The 21,570-nt window shown below is 41.8% G+C and overlaps 1 protein-coding gene across 3 annotated transcripts in view; it reads left to right on the forward strand.

Moving 5' to 3' along the window:
• HIVEP1 (HIVEP zinc finger 1) overlaps nt 1–21,570 on the forward strand; it is a 225,368-nt gene that overhangs the window by 194,223 nt on the left and 9,575 nt on the right. The window contains exons 11-12 of one of the 3 annotated variants that reach the window (XM_054557202.2): nt 4,853–4,926; nt 17,547–17,682. In XM_054557202.2, coding sequence (XP_054413177.2) covers nt 4,853–4,926; nt 17,547–17,574 — 102 coding nt within the window. In that variant the 3' untranslated portion in view covers nt 17,575–17,682. Of the gene's footprint in view, nt 1–4,852; nt 4,927–14,339; nt 14,519–17,546; nt 17,683–21,570 lie in introns of those variants that run through there. The other 2 variants (XM_054557201.2, XM_054557203.2) reach the window with 2 other exon arrangements.

The following is a 21,570-nucleotide window of genomic DNA, read 5'->3' on the forward strand; positions in this document are numbered from 1 at the left end:
CCAGGAGGTCTCTGGTAAACTCAGATATTTATTCATAAATTCAGATTACAAAGAGCCTACCACAAAGGACAAACAGGCCGGGCACGGTGGCTCACGCCTGTAATCCCAGCACTTTGGGAGGCCGAGGTGGGCGGGTCACTTGAGGTCAGGAGTTTGAGACCAGCCTGGCCAACATGCTGAAACCCTGTCTCTACTAAAAATACAAAAATTAACCAGGCATGATGGTGGGTGCCTGTAATCCCAGCTACTTGGGAGGCTGAGGTGGGAGAATCACTTGAACCTGGGAGGCAGAGGTTGCAGTGAGCAGAGATCGCGCCACTGCACTCCAGCCTGGGCGACAGAGCAAGACTGTGTCTCAAAAACAAACAAACAACAAAAAACATAAGTAGCTGTTGTCAGGACTCTTACAACAGAATGAGGTAGAGGAAGCCAAAGGGCTTTGAAAGCTATGTTCAGAGCTCAAAAAAGGACAGACACTGCCAAGGGAAGCTGGGAAAATATTAATATAAAGAAAATCAAATTATGCAATTCTTATTTTGTCTTTGTCCTCTATAAAGAGGAATGATCTTCCTCTTTTCCAAACTGGAAAAGATTTGGAAAATCTTTCTCTTTTCCAAAAGAGAAAGATCTTTCTCTTTTCCAAACTGGAAAAGAGAGATGAAATTTCCTCACAAGAAAAACTGAATTCAAGATAGAAAAGTATACTTAAGAGAATATCAAGGTGTTAGAAATACGTTTTCATCTCTGACTCCAGATAAATTATATTGCTCGGTGATGAAATCATTGATAGTCTTTGGCACTTGACTTGTTCCAAAGTTGGACGAATCTAGCTACTAGACGAGTTCCCTGAGAGCATGGGTCTGATCTCTTTCATTCATTGCTGTATTCCAGCATCTAGAACATTGCCTGGTATAGAGTAAGTGCTCAATAAATATATGCAGATAAACACATGAACAGAGAACACAGAGTGGCCAGATTAAACCAGGGAAATGTTCTGATTTCAAAATGGAGGAAATAAGGATTCTGACTTGTGTAGGTACTCAGGCATCATGCAGGCAAGATGTCAGCGGTTAAAAAAAATTTTAGAATGGATTAATTAAAAAAAATCTTCCAATATGCCAGGATTCCTCTACAATTTTACATCTAGTTTAATCCACACAATAACACAATTAACTGGTCCTATACACATTTTACAGATAAAACTGAGGCCCAAGAGGAATTTAAGTAACTTGTCTGGGAGTGATATAGCTTATAAGCAGAAAAGCTGGCACACAGAATACATCTGACTCCAAATTTAACTACTGGTTGTCCTCAGAAAGGAAATCATGATGACTTTGAACCAACCTGTGTACGATAATTATGAGTATGCGAAACTCTCCTAGTTTCCTTTTTAAATCAAATTGCTAAATTGGTTGATGCCATAGGTAACTGGTTTATGTATTTAAAAAAAAAAACTCATTGAGATCTTTACCTGTATCTGAATATATAAAGAAGTTTCTAGTAGAGCTACTCTACTGGATAAGACAGAAGTTCAGAGATCTACCAGAATAGCTATCCATTCACCTTTGCAGAACTTCATAAAGCCCACTGCCATAAACACAGGGTAAGGGGAGTTCAGCCAGGCATTTGATAAGGTCTTTTGTAATAATCTTGCAACTAAGGCTAGATGACAATCAGACCAATTAGTAGTATGTGGAACCACTGGTCCCTATTGATGTCAAACTAAAAGGAAGCCTCAGTCTTGTGGCAAAAGGCCCTGTCCTTGACCTTTTTGTATTCAAATATGTGACCAGTGACTTGGAGAAAATAATAGCATTCCCATGTTTAGCTGATCACACAATTTTATACCAGTTCCTACACTTAGACAGTTGCATACATCCTCTTCTACTTTGTGGTTGAGAAGCTTCCTTTAGCAGAAGTGATGTCAATGGAATTCCAATAAGAGGTATGTTCTATTTAGACATTTAATCCATGAACTTGTATATATACATTATAAGTCATCTTTGGCAGTTCAGCCCTCAGCCAACAGAATCTCAGTTTCTCCATTTCTATCATTACTCCAGAAGGGTTCTTGGGTGTGGACTAGGCATTCTCCTTGGCATGCATTCAAGTTCTCCTCTATAGCCACTGATCCTGTTGCCTCTATCCCACAGCTTTGGAATATCTCCAAATAACTACTCTTTTATTCTCCGTGCAAATGGAAACTTCCATTAGGGTGATGTGAGGTTAGTTGTTGACATAACTTCCTGCTTCAAAAATCCTTCCTTCCTTCCTTCCCATCATCATTTGTGACCCCAGTCACAGCTCTGAATTGCGATTTCCATTTGTGACACATTGCCCCCGAAGAGACAGAAGAGGATCCTTCATCCGCCATCCCCCTGTTAGAATCCTCTTCCTAGGCTCTCAGTGAAGTTGCCTCACTCGATCTCAAGCTGCCCGGCATGTCACATTCCATTTATTTCATTTAACTAAGATTTATTTAGCTTTATGCTATGCTAGGAACTGACAAGAAAATCATTATTACAATTAAACGAGATTTATTGAGTACTTACTTTATGCCAGGAACTGAGCTAAGAATGAGGAATAAAAAATGTATAAAGACACATTCCTTGCTCTCAAAAAATGTGAAGTTTAGAAAGATGGAGGTAGTAAGTAAATCAACTTCAATTCAGGGTAATAGATGCTAGTAGAGGCACCGTGTGTGATGCTGTGAGACCTCAAAGAAAGAGTCTCTAAATCATCCTGAAGAGGAAGTCACATGAGGAGAGTCTTTAAGAATAAGTATGTCTGGCCTTGTCAATTAAAAGAGAGTTGGGAGTTCCAGGCAGAGTGTCAGCATGAATGAAGGCAAGAACGACTACTGGGATGAAGTGTGGGGAGCTGAGTTCATTTTGACATGGGAAAAGTGTAGAGGCTGGGCGCAGCGGCTCATACCTGTAATCTCAGCACTTTGGGAGGCCGAGGCAGGCAGATCACCTGAGGTCAGGAGTTTGAGACCAGCCTGGCTAACATGGCGAAACCCCATCTCTACTAAAAACTACAAAAATTAGCCAGGTGTGGTGGCATGCGCCTGTAATCCCAGCTACTCAGGAGGCTGAGACAGGAGAATCACTTGAACCTGGGAGGTTGCAGTGAGCGGAGGTCGAGCCACTGCACCCCAGCCTGGACAACAGAGTGAGAGACTGTCTCAAAAAAAAAAAAAAAAGTAAAGAAAAGAAAAAGAAAACCGCAGAGCAGAAGGGAGATGACAGGAAACAAGGTGGGAAGGGTAGGTTGGATTTGTATCATAAAAGATTTTAGACTGTCTTCTGAATTATGTGGGAGCCAAGGAAGGGTTTTAAGCTGAGGTATGGCAGGATCTGATTTGCATTTCAGAGGGATCACTTGTGGCAGTCATAATGAATTAAGATGGTAGGGAACAGACAAGAGGAAGGACAGACTGTTAAAGTGATGGGTAGTCAGAGAAACAAAAAGTGGTGAGGGTCTGAGCTGGCCCCTGAAAACAGATGGGTTTGAAAGCTATTTAGGAGGTAAAATGGAAAGAATGTCATAGAAATTTAGATTTGGGGGTGAGGAAGAGGGAGGAGGTACAAGGGAACCTGGGTTTCTGGCTTGGACCAGTTGGCTGGACATGGGTGTCACATACAGGCCACTGCCTAAAAGCATAGGTGATTAGGGGAATGCTATTGGCCTCAATGTTGGAAATATTGAGTTTGAGATGCTTGTGAAGCACACAGAGGATGCATACTAGTCAGTTGCCTGAACTTACAACTCCAGAAGAGCCAGCTGGGCTAGAGACCATAGTCTCTATATGGTCGTTACATATGGACGTCTTTATATGGATGTCATCAGCATATCATGGCTGAAAACCAGGGTCTTGATGAAGTCACCCAGGGAGATGGTATAAGATGAACAGCATAGAGAACTAAGAATAAAACCATAGAAAAAAGTTCATTGTTGGTCTTTGTTGTCTTATTTTGTTTTGTTAAAATGGGGAATCTTGCAGATCTTTTAAATGCTGACAGAAAAGAGTTAAAGGAGAAAATTTGAAGATGCAAAGAGAACATATAAGTAATAATTTTCCTGGGAGCAGAAGGTATTTATTTATTTATTCATTCAATAAGTACTGAGTGCCTCTAGCAGGCTGGGAATAAAAGGCCCCTTCCCTCATGCAGCTTACATTGTAGTGGTGAGGAGAGCCCCATAGGAAATAAATAAATGATAGGGTGTGTTAGAAGGTGACAGCTGCTACAGGGAAAAATAAGGCTGCATAATAAGGATGAGAGTGCTGGTGGAGAGCACAGTACATGTGAGATTTAAATAGTGATTAAGGAAGAATTTCCTGAGGAGGCAACAACAGTTCAAAGGCAATGAAAGAGAGAGCCATGCAGATCTCTGGGGAAAGAACGCTTCTGGGGCAATCTGCTTTATTCAGAGTCTACTCATTAAATGTTAATCTCATCTAAAAAAACAGCTTCATGGAAGTATCTAGAATACTGTTTGACCAAATATCTGGGCCTAATTGACAAATAAAATTAACTATCACAGAGGCCAACGACAGACGCAAGAAGACCAATTAAGAAGCTCTTCTGTTAACACAGTGGAGAGGTGTTGGTGGCTTGAGCCAGGATGTCACAATGGAGGCAGTGAGAAATGGTCAAAGCCTGGATGTCTTTGCAGGCAGCAGTCACTGTGCCAGGAGTCCAAAGATGACAAGAAATGACTCCTGTGGTCAAGGTCCTTACAGTCTGTAACAGTCATTAAAACCGTAATTGCTTATTTGTTCATGGCATCTTCATTACTTTGATTATACTTTCCTGGTTCGAATCATATTTAACATCTATTCCAACAGAATGGCATTGGAACCTACCAGAAGACAGGACACCAGTCACTACACAGGACTGATGCATACTTACTCAGTCTCAGGTATGTCTTTATAGCAATGTGAGAACGGACTAATCCCTGCCTTTTCGTTGTAATGACTGTCAATCCTTTTTTTTTTTTTTTTTTTTTTTTTTTGAGATGGTGTTTTGCTCTTGCTGCCCAGGCTGGAGGACAATGGCATGATCTTGGCTTACCGCAACCTCCGCCTCCCAGGTTCAGGTGATTCTCCTGCCTCAGCCTCCGGAGTAGCTGGGATTACAGGTGCCCACCACCATACCTGGCTAATTTTGTATTTTTAGTAGAGATGGGTTTTCTCCACATTGGCCGGGCCAGTCTCAAACTCCCGACCTCAGGTGATCTGCCCACCTCGGCCTCCCAAAGTCTGGGATTACAGGTATAAGCCACTGTCAATCAATTTTTAAAAACCAACATTTTCTTCTCTTTACCTAGTATGAGAAAATTTGAGTGTACTATGTCAGGGTATTTGAGTGGAAAATATAAAATCTATACGTTGTATGAGTGGAAAACATAAAAGCTATATGTTGTACACATCCAGCCCTTCTGGTAGAATGTCTGGTGCAGAGCCTAACCTTTGCTTGCCTAAATCAGGATTGTGCTGGTCTCATCACCATTCCCAGGAAGCTGGGTGCTGCCCTGGCTGTAGTGGGGCACAGAAACCCATTTACCTTCAGTATTCAGATAGTAGAGAAGATGGACCAAGTTGGACTTGGGAATCCCCACTCTGATTTTGAAGCCTAGGCTTGAGATGGGGACTAAGAGATGAGAAATGTTGTAAAGATGGAGACCGAGACTGCTGGAGAATTGAGTCAAACTGAGATAGGAGGCAGGACTTGACTCCAGAGGCTGGGCTCAGACACTGGACGAGATTGAGGACTAGCAAATACAGGGCCAGGGGCAGAAGCAGCTTTCTATCAGACAGCCCATGAGTGTGCATGTCAATTTACTATTGCCATGGCAACACCTGGGCATTACTTCCCCTTTCCATGGCAACACTCCAAAGTTACTACCCCTTCCCTAGAAATTTCTGCATAAACTGCCCCTTAATCTGTTATGCAATTAAAATTGGACGTAAATATGACTGCAAGACTGCCCTGAACTGCTACTATCTGCCTATGGGGTAGCCCTGCTCTGCAGGTGCAGTTATGGAGCTGTAACACTGCTGCTTCAATAAAGCTGTTTTCTTCTACCTCCAGCTTGCCCTTGAATTGTTTCCTGGGCAGAGCTAGGAACCCTTGTGGCCTAAGCTCCACTTTGGGGCTCGCCTGCCCTGCATCAAAATCATGCTAATGTGGGGCAGGCTTTGAAAAAGCCTAGAGACTGGAGTCTAGAAGGCCATTATTTGAGGTAGCTCTCTTTTATGCATCCTGCAAGCACTTCCACTGGGCATTCCAGATTCATTTAAAGGGACCCAGAGATACGCTTCTTAGACTTTCCACCAAAGCATCTCTCAAGCCAAAGGGAATAAACAGGTAGCTTCAGTCTGCCTCATGCCAGGAATATATTTGAAATCTTTTTGTTTTATTTTAAAAATTACATGACTTTTGTATTCTACTTTATAACATCACCATTGTTTTAATAACCCTTCCCCAAAAATTCTTGGCATAAAATGAGCACTGCAGAAAAATGTTTCATATTCATTTTTGGCCTTATGTAATCCTTGGCACACAACTTGACCTAAGCCATGCCTAGCCCAGATTGAGAAGCATGAACCTACAGATGAATACTGAACCATTGATTGAATGCGTCATCATTCTTTTGAGACCTGGTAGTTTACAAGCCTAGAGTGGAGAAGGGAAGCTAGTAGGTGGCCAATAAATCATGGTTGAATGATATAGGTCTTCTCATGTTCTGTTCTTAATCTAGGCATTTTCAAACACATGCTTTTCTTTCTCTAGAATCTTATTTCTCTTTATTTAAAATCAAACAAGGCTGGTTGCAATGGCTCACGCCTATAATCTCAGCACTTTGGGAGGCTGAGGTGGGTGAATCGTTTCAGCCCAGGAGTTTGAGACGAGCCTGGGCAACATGGGGAAACCCCATTTCTATAAAAAATGCAAAAATTAGCTAGATGTGGTGGCACACACCTGTAGTCCCAGCTACTTGGGAGGCTGAGGTGAGAGGATCACTTCAGCCTGGGAGGTGGAGGCTGCAGTGATCCATGATTGTGCCACTGCACTCCAGCCTGGATGACAAAGGGAGACCCATCTAAAACAAACAAACAAACAAACAAAACGAAACAAAACATTTTTTTGAACATGTATAAGGCACGGTCTGTAGTATTGGAGAATCCCAGGATGAATTAATTTGGATTCCATACTTAGAATTTCAGCTTTCACCAATGACTTGAGAAGTTGCTAATAGGCTTCTCTGATAACCTATTTTATCTTCTTCTATTTTGATCCTAATACTGTTCTATGGATTGTATACTCTCAGATTTATTTTCATCTTATTTTGTTTTCATTAAGGGGTACTTGCAAAAAGTTCAGTTGGGGAGTGAAAAAATAACTCTTATGTATATCCAATATTAAAAGTTGCTTTTGAAAAAGTTTTTTTCTAGTAGGTCCTTTCTAACATGTCTTTTGAAAACGGTATAGGTTGGTTTTATGGCTATGTATGGGGATCTCATGAGAATGCCATTAAAATAAGCTTTTGCTGAGTTGGAGGATAAAAGGAAATGGGAAAAAAATCCAAATGCATCCCATTATTACAAGAATGGTTCCCTCTACATTTAAGAAATTATTTTTCTGCAGTTCAGTGATTTGGAAAAACATGTATTTTCTAGTTTCCTACGAGTAAAAAGAATTAAAACGACTTCAGATACTACATAGGACAAATTTTAATTTTCAGTTGCATTCTATCATAGACTCTTTTCTTCTATATTTTATTTTATTTATGTATTTTTTGAGACAGGGTCTCATTCTGTTGCCAGGCTGGAGTGCAGTGGTGCGATCGCGGCTCACTGCAGCCTTGACCTCCTGGGGCTCAGGTGATCCTCCTACCTTAGCCTCCCAAGTAGCTGGAACTATAGGCTAATTTTTTTTTTTCTTTTGGTAGAGATGGGGTTTCGCCATGTTGCTTAGGCTGTTCTCAAACTCCTGGGCTCAAGCAATCCTCCTGTCTTGGCCTCTCAAAGTGCTAAAATTATAGGCGGGAGCCACTGTGCCAGACCCATATTTTGTTATTTTGAGAGATTATTCTACTTCATAATTTGGAGTATATTTCTCATTTTCTTGTTGGAAATGGAAAAATGACTATTTTAGGTTGAATCCATGCTTAATTATCCCTTGATACTTCATTTAGGACATTTCTGGATTACTGTTTCTCTTCCTGTTCCTTTTCTCTTTCTTTCCAATCCTTTCATGACAGATAAATGTTGGTTGGATAAACCAAGGAGTTGATACACATCCCAAGAATGCAAATTCATTTTGATATTAAATTTAAAAACATATTCCAAGGAAGGTAAATTCAACCCACCCACCCCCTACCTCAAACACTATGGGTGCTGGTTCCCGTTCTCTCTTCTCTTGACCCATCCTCTGTAGCATGAGCATTAGCCACGTGTCAGAAGAGTTACAGTCACTAGAAAGCTACCTAGAAATCAGAATTCCCTCTTCTTTCAATTTTTTTTGAAAGTTAAGTCATCATAGGGCACACCTTCTGAAATCCACAGTCTGTAATGAATGTAAACACAGAATGTGCGTTTGTGAACTGTGCCCCAAAGGGTTGGCTTTCTAGATGCCAAAAAAGGACAAACATTTTCAGATGTTGAATGCACAGTGATGTCAGACATCATTAGTGACAGCTCATGTCTGCATTTTGTGGTCGGACTCTAAACTATGTTATCCCAGAAGAAGTCTCTCCATCTTGCCCTGGATTTGGTGGGAGAAGGATCTGACACAGGGAGCTTTGCCCCTGAAAACAGCACTGTGGCAGCTGAAAATGACCTTATATGGTAGCTTCGCTTTACACTCCCGGTCCCAGAAAGATCCCTATGGAATGTGGTGAGTTTTGATGCTGATAAGGACATTCCACAGGAGAATGCTGGGGTCGAGTAGACGAAGGATCCCTGTGAACGGTTACCCATTAATACTGGCTCTGGTTTCAGACCAGTGAAGAGTGGCAGTCGGCATAGTTTTCATTAGTCAGACATTATAACCTGAGTTTGGCCTATTTTTCTTTGAAACATTTGGAATTGTCAAGCCAAAATGCATTTCCTATGGAGTGAGTGAGTTTGCCTCTGCCAGCCTTTCCATGTAATAGTTTATTATCATAGAGGTGACATGGGCAACCAGAGTCCCTGGCAAGCTATTGTTTTTCTTTGCTAAGAACAGCAGGAAGAGACAAAAAAAAAAGTCCTTCAGAAAGTAATTTATCTAGACTTTTGCAAGGCAATGAGAAAATGAATTGCCATTAGGCTGAGCACTCTACCCTGTATCACTAAGGATAGAAAATGTCTCAGAAGGTCACTCATGTCTAAGAAGTTTCACGTGGATCTTGGTACAATTGTGGCTTAAAATGTGAAGTTCAGGCCAGGTGCAGTGGCTCACGTCTGGAATCCCAGCACTTTGGGGGGCCAAGGCGAGTGGATCACCTGAGGTCAGGAGTTGGAGACCAGCCTGATCAACATGGAGAAACCCTGTCTCTACTAAAAATACAACAATTAGCTGGGCGTGGTGGCAGGCATCTGTAATCCCAGCTACTTGGGAGGCTGAGGCAGGAGAATCACTTGAACCTGGGAGGTGGAGGTTGCAATGAGCTGAGTTTGCACCACTGCACTCCAGCCTGGGTAACAGAGTGAAACTCTGTCTGAAAAAAAAAAGAAAAAGTGAAGTTGTGAAGTTCGGGGGTTCAGAGAAAATCCCTTCCCCTCATAAATGAGGAATGAAGAATGGAAGCACTCTGAGGACACTTCCATGCAGTCAGTCAGATGGACACACCCAGTAGAGTGGCTTTGTCATATTGCACTGTCTATCATGGAACACTTCCCAGCTACCAGACACAGAGTTTCTCTTGGGCTCAGCCCAGTTTTTCATCTTTGTGTTGACAGCACCACAGCACCCTGCACAGCACATAGCAGGTGTTCAAACTTCCTCCCTTCCCTGTCTTCCTCTTTTACCTCCCCTTCCCCGTCTATCCTCTCCTTTCTCCCTCCCTTTCCCCCGCTTCCCTCAACCCTCATCTACGGAGTACTTCTTATATCCCAGGCACTGTGCCCAAGCCTGATGCATGGTGAATTTCAGCAACATGTATCTCCTAAATATTAAGAAAAAAAATCCTCCAACTAAGAACCTTTGGTTTTTAACCTCATTCTGTGCTATTTTCAGTAACTTCTGGTTTCCACACTAAAAAAATTTGCAGTCATTGTTTATTGAGCGTGATCTACAGACCAGGCCTAGTAATAGTCACCTAATTCATTAATTCACTTACCCATTCACAAATATTTATTGAGTACCTATTGCAAGCTAAGTGCTGGAATTACAGCAGTGAATAAACACACAGACTCCTGAAGCTCATGAGTGTCCAATTACTTGCATTACCTGTATTAAAACTTATATTATTCCTGACCCTCATGAAGCTTCCAGCGAGGTGAAGGGAGAGAAGCAATATGCAAGCAAACAATAAACATGTATGACATCAGGAGGTAATCAGTGACATAAAAATGTAACAACACGGGGGCACTGGAGAGAACTAGAGCAGGTCCTGTGAGAGCTGGGGAAAAAGCATGATAGCCAGAGGGAACAACAGGTGCAAAGGCACTGGGGCAGAGAGCGCCTGTGTGTTCAGGATTGTGTTTTGGCTGGAGCAGAAGTGTTGAGGGGGAAGTGATCAGAGATGAGATCACACAGCTGGCACGGGTGATGTCTCCTACAGTTTCATAAGCCACTCTAAGGACCTGGCTCTCCCTTTGAGTCAAATGGGAAGCCAGTAAAAAAAAATTTGAACAAAGCAGCTGGGCACGGTGGCTCATGCCTGTAATCCCAGCACTTTGGGAGGCCAAGGCAGGTGGATCTTGAGGTCAGGATATCGAGACCATCCTGGCTAACACGGTGAAACCCCATTTCTACTAAAAATACAAAAAATTAGGCAGGCTTGGTGGCAGGCGCCTGTAGTCCCAGCTACTTGGGAGGCTGAGGCAGGAGAACGGCGTGAACCTGGGAGGCGAAGCTTGCAGTGAGCCGAGATTGCGCCACTGCACTCCAGCCTGGGTGACAGAGCAAGACTCCATCTCAAAAAAAAAAAAAAAAAATTGAACAAAGCTACGTGGAGCAGTACAGTGGTTAAGTCCTCGGGTCTTGGGCAAGGCTACTATTTTGGAATTATGCCTCTGTTTCTTGCTAGTTGTGTGACTGAGGTTAAGTTACTCAACTTCTGTGCACCTTCTGTGTGACAACCATACCTACCCCTTGGGTCGTTATAAGGGTTATATAAATTAATATTTGTAAAATACGTATTTGTTAAGTGTACAAAATGAATGGATTTTTAAAAATCACTTAAAATGCACTAGATAATTATGAACTGCTTTTGGACAATTAATCAAGTGGCTTCCCTAAGGGCACAGATCATAGACGAACAGGTCAGGATCCACACCCAGGTCAATGTGACCCTGAAACCCATGTTTTTAGCATACAGCATGACACCTGCCTCTTCCCTCTGCAATTTCAGCTGCTGGAGCCATCATTAATTTAGTAACAGGGTGTATTATGGGTTGTATTGTGTGCCCCCCAAAATTTATGTGTCAAAGTCCTAATACCCGGTACCTCAAAATGTGACCTTATATGGAGACAGGGAAAGGTAATCAAGTTAACACGAGGTCATTAGGATGGGCCCTAATACAATATGACTGGTGTCCTTGTACAAAGAGGAAATTTATTTTTGTTTTTGTTTTTGTTTTTTCTTGGAGACAGAGTCTCGCTGTGTCACCCAGGCTGGAATGCAGTGGTGCGATCTCAGTTCACTGCAACCTCCACCTCCTGGTTTCAAGCAATTCTCCTGCCTCAGCCTCCTGGGTAGCTGGGATTACAGGTGCCCGCCACCACACCTGGCTAATTTTTTTATATTTTAGTAGAGACAGGGTTTCACCATGTTGGCCAGGCCAGTCTTGAACTCCTGAACTCAGGCAATCCTCCCTCCTCAGCCTCTCAAAGTGTTGGGATTACAGGTGTGAGCTACAACACCCATCCAAAAGGGGAAATTTGAACACACACACACACACAGAGAGAGAGAGAGAGAGAGAGAGAGAAAGAGAGAGAGAATGCCACATGAAGACTGGAGTTATGTTGCCACAAGCCAAGGAATTTTGAGAAGCTTGGAAAGAGGCCTGGAATAGCTCCTTCCCTGGCATCTTTAGAGGAAGCGTGGCCTTCCAAACACCTTGATTTTGGATTTGTAGGCTCCAGAACTGTGAAATAATACATTTATATTGTTTAAGCCAACCAGTCTGTGGTGCTTTGTTATGGCAGTCCTAGGGAACCAGAATGCTGTCTTTAGTTATCCTCAATATTTTATGCACTCAAAGAAGCCTTTGCCAAATGTCTAGTGAAGACATAGTGCTAGACTCCTTCCCTAGGGAAGGGAGCTGGGTTTTGTGCAGTTTCTATGTTGTCCAAACCCTTTGCCCCAGGAGTGGGTGAGAAGCTGCAGTAAGTCACTTACAATGAAAGGTGATTGCGAGTAGGAGTGATCACCTAGGTCTCTGATGTGTGCTAATTTCCTCCTGTAATTAACCTGTCAACACTGTCTGTTAATAAACCTACGGGGTTGCCAACATTGATCAAATACAACACGAGGAAATTGGATCCTATGGAAAAAATGTCACATCAAAGTTTCAGAAGCATTTAAAAAAATGTGTTCTGATTCTGCTGAGTTTTTAAGTAAGACAAATCATTCCTGATGAGTTAAGATTGCTGGCACCTGGGTCGTCTGGTGAGGCACCTCGTTTTGATTGCCCGTTGCATAGTTTCATTTCAGCCTAAGATCTTAATTCCTGCAAATGATTTCCCTAGCATATATGATGAAAAGTAATGTGCCTGCTGAAGATGGATTTAACCATATTTAGCTATTGGAAAGACCTTGTCAGGAACCATCTTTATTCATTTTTTAAATGTTTGTGTAGTGGCATATGAATGTTCAATAAATATAATTTTCATGATCACACAACATTTTCTCTTAACCTTGATTTCTTCTCCTAGATTATTTAAATTCCCTATGTTAATAATAGAAAAAAAGGACCTATAATTGCTATTGAATTCCTGCAGTTTACACACTGTGCTAGAAATACCTGGCAAATTTCCCTGTAACTGCTGTGAAACAGCCTCAGAAGCTGGCGGGGCCACCAGCAGAAGGTCTGATACCTTCTACCTCACAATTAACCTACATTTGCAGGGCATGGTGGTTCACACCTGTAAGTCCCAGAACTTTGGGAGGCCGAGGCGAGGGGCTTACTTTAGTCCAGGAGTTCTAGACCAGCCTGGGCAACACAGCAAGAACAGTCTCTACAAAATAATAATAATAATAATAATAATTAGCCAGGTGTGGTGGTACATGACCGTGGTCTCAGCCTCTCTGAAGGCTGAGGTTGGAGGATTGTTTGAGCCCCAGGAGGTTAAGGCTGCAGTGAGCTGTGATCACACCACTGCACTCCAGCCTGAGACTCTGTCTCAAAAAAAAAAAAAAATCTAGATTTATGGATCATGGATGTGGAAGAATCAGACCTTGCTTTGAATTCAGCTCTGTCACTCATTATACCCGTTTCAGAAATACCTTCTGAGGGCCATGCTCCCTAAAAATAATTTTAATGAAGAGTATAGACAGTTTACTTCTTAAAAAGCAATTTATTATCTGAAAGAAGGAAAGTTCATAGTGATTATTCTGGTCAATGCTTCATTCATGTTGATATTTCCATAGATAATAGTAGTTAATTTTTGGTAGTTCTTGATTTACATGTTTCATTAACTTAGCTAGATGCCTTGTAGCACCTAACACCTCACCCTTTTTGAGCAATTTCTCAGGAAAAGATTTGTGATGACTTCGTTTTGTATAGCTGACTCATCACCCGAAACTTGTCCTGTGATGAGCCCTGGGAACCCTTGCAACCTTGATGACAGCAGTCAGAAAGCATATGCAGTTAAGCAATTCCCATAGAAGGGAAGTGAGGCAGTGGGTCACCTGATACTGGAGTCTCATAACCAGACTCGCAGAGTAGGAAGGAGGCCTCGTTGCAGGGCGGTTCCACCACAGTCTCAGTGGCCACAGAAAAAGTTACCCTGGGTGTTCCGTGCTGCACCGTGTCACCCAGCCCCACTTTCGTATGTTGAAGTCCCAAACCCTAGTGCTTCAGATTATGATCGTATTTGGAGATGGGTCTTTAAAGAGATAATTCAGTTAAAATGGGATCCTGGGAGTGCGCTCTAATCCAGTTTAAATGGCGTCCTTAGAAGAAGAGGAGAGGGGGACACAGACACACACAGAGGGAATCCCGTGTGAGGACATAGGGAGAAGGTGCCATCTACCAGCCAAGGAGGGAGGCTTCAGAATGAACCAGCTCTGCTGACACCTGATCTCAGACTCCTCCAAAACAGTGAGAAAATAAACTTCTGTGGCCTAAGCCACACCACCTGTGGTGTTTGTTATTGAAGCCCTATCTGACTAATACAGTGGGTGTTGCGTTTATACAACCTTTTCCTTCATAGAATGCAGAGAGATTAATCTGCTTCTTGCCTGTTTTCCCTCAGCATTAGCCACTCTGGCCTCCTCGCTGTTCTGCACACGTGCCATTCCCTCTGCCTGGAACATATTTCTTTCAGATACCTTCCTGGCTCCTTCCTTTGGTTCTTTTAAGTCTGCTGGCATCTTGCCTTCTCAGCAGGTCTCCTCTGGCCACTTATTCAAAATTACGAACCATCCACCTCCTACCGTCCCCCAGCACTCTTTATCCTCCTTGGTTTTAAAAATTTTCTCTATATCACGAGATCAGGAGATCGAGACCATCCTGGCTCTCTAAAAATACAAAAAATTAGCTGGGTATGGTGACGGGAGCCTGCAGTCCCAGCTACTTGGGAGGCTGAGGCAGGAGAAGGGCATGAACCCGGGAGGCAGAGCTTGCAGTGAGTCGAGATCGCACCACTGCACTCCAGCCTGGGTGACAGAGCGAGACTCCATCTCAAAAAAAAAAAAAAAAAATTTTTTTTCTCTATAGGGCTTATCACCTCCCAGCACCCTATATAATGTACTTATTTAAACATTTAACTTCTTCATTAGAATGTAAGCTCCATGAAGGCAGAAATTTTTGTCTGTTTTATTCACTGATACATGCCCCACAGTAGGGATAGTACATGACATGTAGTAGGAACTCAAGAAATATTTGTTGAATGAAAATATTAATAATATTTAATGTGAATTGAGCAATATGTGCCAGATACTAAGTGCTTTACGTGTATTGGTTCATTATACGTGCATAGATACACTTAATATAGTATAGCTTAATTAATTATGTTAGTTAATATATTAATTACTTCATGGTTAAAAATATTTCTGTGTGGTTAAAAAATTTTTGATTTCTTTCCTCTTTGTTATATGTCGTGGGAGTTAAGGAACTCATCTAAAAGCAGAGTAGGCAGTGATAAAGCTTGTAGGGAAACTTTGATTCAGGACAAAGAAAGATTTGTCTTTTCAGAAAGGTGGTTATATAGCCGGGTGTAGTGGTGGGCGCTTGTAAGCCCCGCTACTCAGAGAATCGCTTGAACCTAGGAGACGGAGGTTGCAGTGAACCAAGATCGTGCCACTGCACTCCAGTCTGGGCAACAGAGCCAGACTCTGTCTTAAAAAAAAAAAAGAAAAAGAAGTTTATGGTACATGTGAACTAGTATTTACTAGTTACCAATGATTCAGTCCTTACCCTATGGGAGGCACAATCCCTCCCTCAGCCAACCAGGGAAGGAATGGATAAAACAATCTGCAAGGTAGAAAGTGCAGAAATGAAATGCAAAGACTGGATTACAAAGCACAACGTTATGCCTCTGTCCAAACACTCCCTACCTTTCTCACCATAGCCTTCAAGATAAGAAAGAGCTTTTGATTGGCTGGTATAATTTTGAAGCAGATAATTTCTTGAAAATATTCGGTTTTAATCTTGGTTGCTTTTGTGTTTTGTGATCCTTATTGATTACCTATTTCAGCATAGTTAGAGTAGTTTAAAGTTGCTAGGGTCAATTATAATGTAAAAGACATCAATAATGATGTTAGATTTTTTTGAAAAAATAGAAAAAAATCTAGTGAAAAGCTATAATTTGAAAGTATAACAGCTGTGAAATTGCTACCTTTCCTCCTTCTGCTCATTCATCATCTCCCGGCTTGCAGTATGTTGGAGACAGCGTCTGGGGACTGAATTGAATAATTTGAAGGGGGGAAATGATACACCTTTGTAAATTAAACACAACTGCCAGGAAGATTGATTAAATACAACTTAACTGAAACCTCATTATAGATTCAGATGAAGTTCCTCATCAGTCTTTCTACAGAAAAAAAGAAGAAACAGCTCCCAAATCTGGATGTGGTTTCCCCTGGAATAGATCTCACTTTTTAAGAAGTTTTCCTTCTGTGGTATTAAAAAAAATCATTTTTTTTTCTGCTGCTGTTTTAGAAATCCTGAAAAGCCGTATGCCCGATAAATGAATGCCCCATTTATGAGTCACATTTACTTTTACATATCTATGTGGGAGACTCCCTAGAGGTATATCTGAAAATTACTGATGGAAAATCTTGATTTATTAACTCAGGGGAAGGTACATAGACTGTCTCCAAGAGTTCTGTACTCCTCTCTCGTAAGAGTACTTTGAGGCCGGGCGCGGTGGCTCACGCCTGTAATCCCAGCACTTTGGGAGGCCGAGGCGGGCGGATCACGAGGTAAGGAGATCGAGACCATCCTGGCTAACACGGTGAAACCCTGTATCTACTAAAAATACAAAAAATTAGCCGGGTGTGGTGGCGGGCGCCTGTAGTCCCAGCTACTCAGGAGGCTGAGGCAGGAGAAGGGTGTGAACCCGGGAGGCGGAGCTTGCAGTGAGCCGAGATCGCGCCCCTGCACTCCAGCCTGGGCCATAGAGCAAGACTCTGTCTCAAAAAAAAAACAAAACAAAACGGAGTACTTTGAATAATTTTCCCACACCACTTTCCATCATATATATATATGTATATACACACACACACACACACACACACATAAACATAGATATTTATGTATACACATACATATATTTATATAAACACATATGTATATTCATACATACATGTTATGTGTGTGTCTATATATTTAATATTGCCCGATTTTGAAAACTAAAAATGATGCATTTTCACCATGAAGAAAAATCATGTAATGCAGGAAAGAGCAAAGAAGAAACTAACTAATCCCACAAAATCACATCTCCCCAAGGAAAAAAAATTAGATTGGTCCTTGGTGAACATCATTCTAGATGTCACTTTAAGCCTATATTGCAAACTAAAATGCTTTCAGGAGTCAAGAGGAACTTCCATGGTTGAGATTGATGTAAGGAAACTCACTCAATCCTCTCAGTCTACCTTGAGCGTTTCCACATGGTCTGAAGAAATATTTCTCTACTCTAAAAAAAATTTTTTTTAAACTACAGTGCAAGCAAGATGATATATAGCAACTAATGCTTTCCTTGTTGGAAGAACAATAAGAGTGATGGCAACTGTGGCAAACTGAAGAAGACATGCCCCATCCGGAGGGCACAGGTATTTCTCAGGTAAAGCAGGTGATTGCCAAGTGGCAATGTGGTCCCAGTGTTGTCAGAACTTCTGTTCTGCTAGAAGTGAGACATTTGCCTTCGTACTGGAAACTTTCTAATTTAAAAATATTTTCTCAAAATTGTTTAAAGGCTCCATGTAGTGGCTCACCCTTGTAATCCCAGCACTTTGGGAGGCCAAGGCAAGAGGATTGTGTGAGCTCAGGAGCTCAAGACCAGCCTGTGCAACATAGTGAGATTGCATCTCTACAAAAAATACAAAAATTATCCGGTGGTGGTGGTGCAGTAGCCTGTATCCAGCTACTCAGGAGACTGAGGTGGAAGGGTGGCTTGAGGCCAAGAGGTGGAGGTTGCAGTGAGCCAAGATTGTCCCACTGCACTCCAGCCTGGGTGACAGAGCCAGACTTTCTCTCTCTCTCAAAAAAAAAAAAAAAAGTTTAAAAGTGCTGCAATGTAGCCTACTCACTGCTATTTGTTATGGGCAATTAGATAAATAGATGGATAGAAAGATCTATAGATAAATAACCAGCAAGTCAAATGATTCTTTAAAAATAAAATAATTCTATAGAAGCTACTTACTTTTTAAAAATCACAATAGATCTACATATAAATAACCAGCAAGTCAAATGATTGTTTAAAAATAAAATAATTCTATAGAAGCTACTTACTTTTTAAAAAAATCACAATTTTACTTAAACTTGATAGAAGAAAAACAGGCCAGGTGTGGTGGCTCACGCCTGTAATCCCAGCACTTTGGGAGGCCAAGGCGGGCAGATCACGAGGTCAGGAGATCGAGACCATCCTGGGTAACATGGTGAAACCCCATCTCTACTAAAAATACAAAAAATTACCCAATGTGGTGGCACGTGCCTGTAGTCCCAGCTACTCAGGAGGCTGAGGCAGGAGAGTCACTTGAACCTGGGAGGCAGAGGTTGCAGTGAGCTGAGTCTCACCACTGCACTCCTGCCTGGATGACAAAGCAAGACTCTGTCAAAAAAAAAAAAAAAAAAAAAGAAAAGAACAAAAAAGAAAAACTGACATTAAACTGAAAGAGTTGCTAAACTTCATTAAGCATTTCTTCACCATCAAAGAGTCCTCTAAACTTCAGAAAATTATTGTGGAAAACATTATGAGATTGGAGACTTAATTATTACAATAAGTGATCACTGTATTTTTAATTACAGGTATATGCTTTAGTTTAAGACTGTACGGATTGACTTCCTACTTTTAGAAGATTTCTACTCCTTAAATAATTTTTCCTTGGTTTGTCCCAAGACTGTCTTATCAGCCTTAGTTCACTTTTCTCAGAATGGTAGGGAATGATGAGAATCTCATAATGTGGAGTGGTCTTCCTTCCTTAGTACTTCTTCCGGAGGCGGAACCATAGCACTTTCGAATCTTCTGTTTCTTTTTATAGACTCTACTCTTTGATGTTTATGGAATAATGCTATGCCCTTTCCTTATTTGGTTGTTGCTAGAGAATTTTTTGCATTCTTAAAAACCACTTTTCAGCCAGATGCAGTGGCTCATACCTGTAATCCCAGCACTTTGGGAGGCTGAGGCGGGAGGACTGCTTGAGCTCAGGAGTTTGAGACCAGCCTAGGCCTCATAGCAGAACTCCGTCTCTATAAAAAATATAAAAATTAGCCAGGTGTGGTGGTGTGTGCCTGTAATCCCAGTTACTTGGGAGGCTGAGGTGGGAGGATCACTTGGGCCCAGGGTGTCAAGGCTGCAGTGAGCTGTGATTGTGCCACTGCACTCCAGCCTGGGTGACAGAGTGAGAACCTGTCTCAAATAAATAAAGAAATTAAATAAAACAATTTTTCATATAGAGGTATCAGAGAAAGTGGTTTTTATAATCCTAAAAGATTTTGCTGTATTTATCTAGAAACTTTTCTCAACTATCTTTAAAGCTAGTGTAATATTTACCAAGAAACCATTATATGCAATCAATATTTATCATACCAGATAGTGTGACTGGTATCATACCAGATAGTGGGACTCATATTTTCCAGCACTTCTGGGTGTATCATTAATTTAGCAATCATATACTATCCTATATCATGAGGCTGTAATTGCATGTCTGCATAGCCATATATACTATATATCAGTTTCCTGGGTTATTCGACAATGGTGCCTCCAGTTACATTTTTAAAATTTAATGTATTTTATGACTAAAATAGATCTTATAGATCAGTCGACTCTCATCTTACGGATGATGCAATTGAAGCTCAGAGATCAATTTGAAAAGCTTTTAAGTCCTTCAAGGGACTGGAAATCACTCAAGCTTTTTGTACCCTCACTCCTTTTTTCATCTCTGGTGTGTAGAACCACACCTTGTATGATTACTGATAGATCAAGCCCAATAAGAAACCTGCTGCCCTAAGCTCCAGTATCGAGAGGCTGCTGGCAGTAAGTGAAGAGGCTTTCCACATTTTCAAAGCAACCTTCCTGCCCATGACTTCATAAGCCTATGGATGCTGCTTACCTGTGTGTTAAGGTGTGGTAGGTGCCGGGCTTCATGGTCGGTGAAAATGTATCTGTATTAGTCCGTTTTCATGCTGCTGATAAAGACAAATCCGAGACTGCGCAATTTACAAAAGAAAGAAGTTTAATTGGAAAATTAAACTTTTCCAATTATGGCGGTGAAGCCTCACAATCATGGTGGAAGGCAAGCAGGAGCAAGTCACGTCTTACATGAATGGCATCAGGCAAAGAAAGTGAGCTTGTGCAGGGGAACTCCTCTTTTTAAAACCATTGGATCTCAGGAGACTATCACGAGAAAAGCATGGGAAAGACTTGCCCCCATAATTCAATTACCTCCCACTGGGTCCCTCCCACAACACGTGGGAATTCAAGATGAGATTTGGGGTGGGGACACAGCCAAACCATATCAGTATCTATCTCCAGATTTTGTAGTAAAATATAGATTCAGGGAATAGAGCTTCAGAAACAAAGTACTCCTTGATTTACAACTACTTTTTTTTTTTTTTTTTTTTTTTTTGAGACAGGGTCTTACTCTGTCATCCAGACTAGAGGGCAGTGGCATGATCATAGCTCACTGCAGCCTCAACCTCCTAGGCTCAAACAATCCTCTCACCTCAGCCTCCCAAGTAGCTTGGACTACAGGCACATACCACCATGTCCAGCTAATTTTTGTGTTTTTTGTAGAGAAGGGGTTTCACCATGTTGCCCAGGCATCTTAAACTCTTGGATTCAAGTGATCCACCCAACTCAGCCTCCCAAATTGCAGGTATTACAGGTATAAGCCACCGTACACGGCCATGACTACCTGATTAAGAGAATTTCCCAATCTAAAAAGCTTAATCACCATTTGGAGATCAGAAGTCTGGATGAAAAAAAAGAACTACCTTATTTATCCCTCTGAGCATTTTATTTTATATAATATGCTTTTTAAAATATATTTTTACCAGATGCTCCCTCCTGCACCAACCCCTCCTCGCCACCAACACACATACATGCTCTTGTGTGTGGGATTTGTTGTTGTTGTTGTTGTTTGGCTTTTGGCTTTTGTAAAAATAGGTGCTGTTGTCAGTACAAATAATCCAGTTGTCTTTCACTCATCACATTGACTCCTCACTCTCCATTCAAGATGCTTTCATCTGATATTTAAAATTGTAGACATAAGCATCCCAGCACTTTGGGAGGCCAAGGCAGGCAGATCACGAGGTCAGGAGATCGCGACCATCCTGGCTAACATGGTGAAACCCCGTCTCTACTAAAAATAATACAAAAAATTAGCCTGGCCTGGTGGCGGGCACCTGTAGTCCCAGCTACTCAGGAGGCTGAGGCAGGAGAATGGCGTGAACCTGGGAGGCGGAGCTTGCAGTGAGCCGAGATTGCGCCACTGCACACACCAGCCTGGGTGACAGAGCCAGACTCT

This window comes from Pongo abelii, chromosome 5 (genome assembly GCF_028885655.2).
Source record: "Pongo abelii isolate AG06213 chromosome 5, NHGRI_mPonAbe1-v2.0_pri, whole genome shotgun sequence".
Taxonomy (NCBI): Eukaryota; Metazoa; Chordata; class Mammalia; order Primates; family Hominidae; genus Pongo; species Pongo abelii.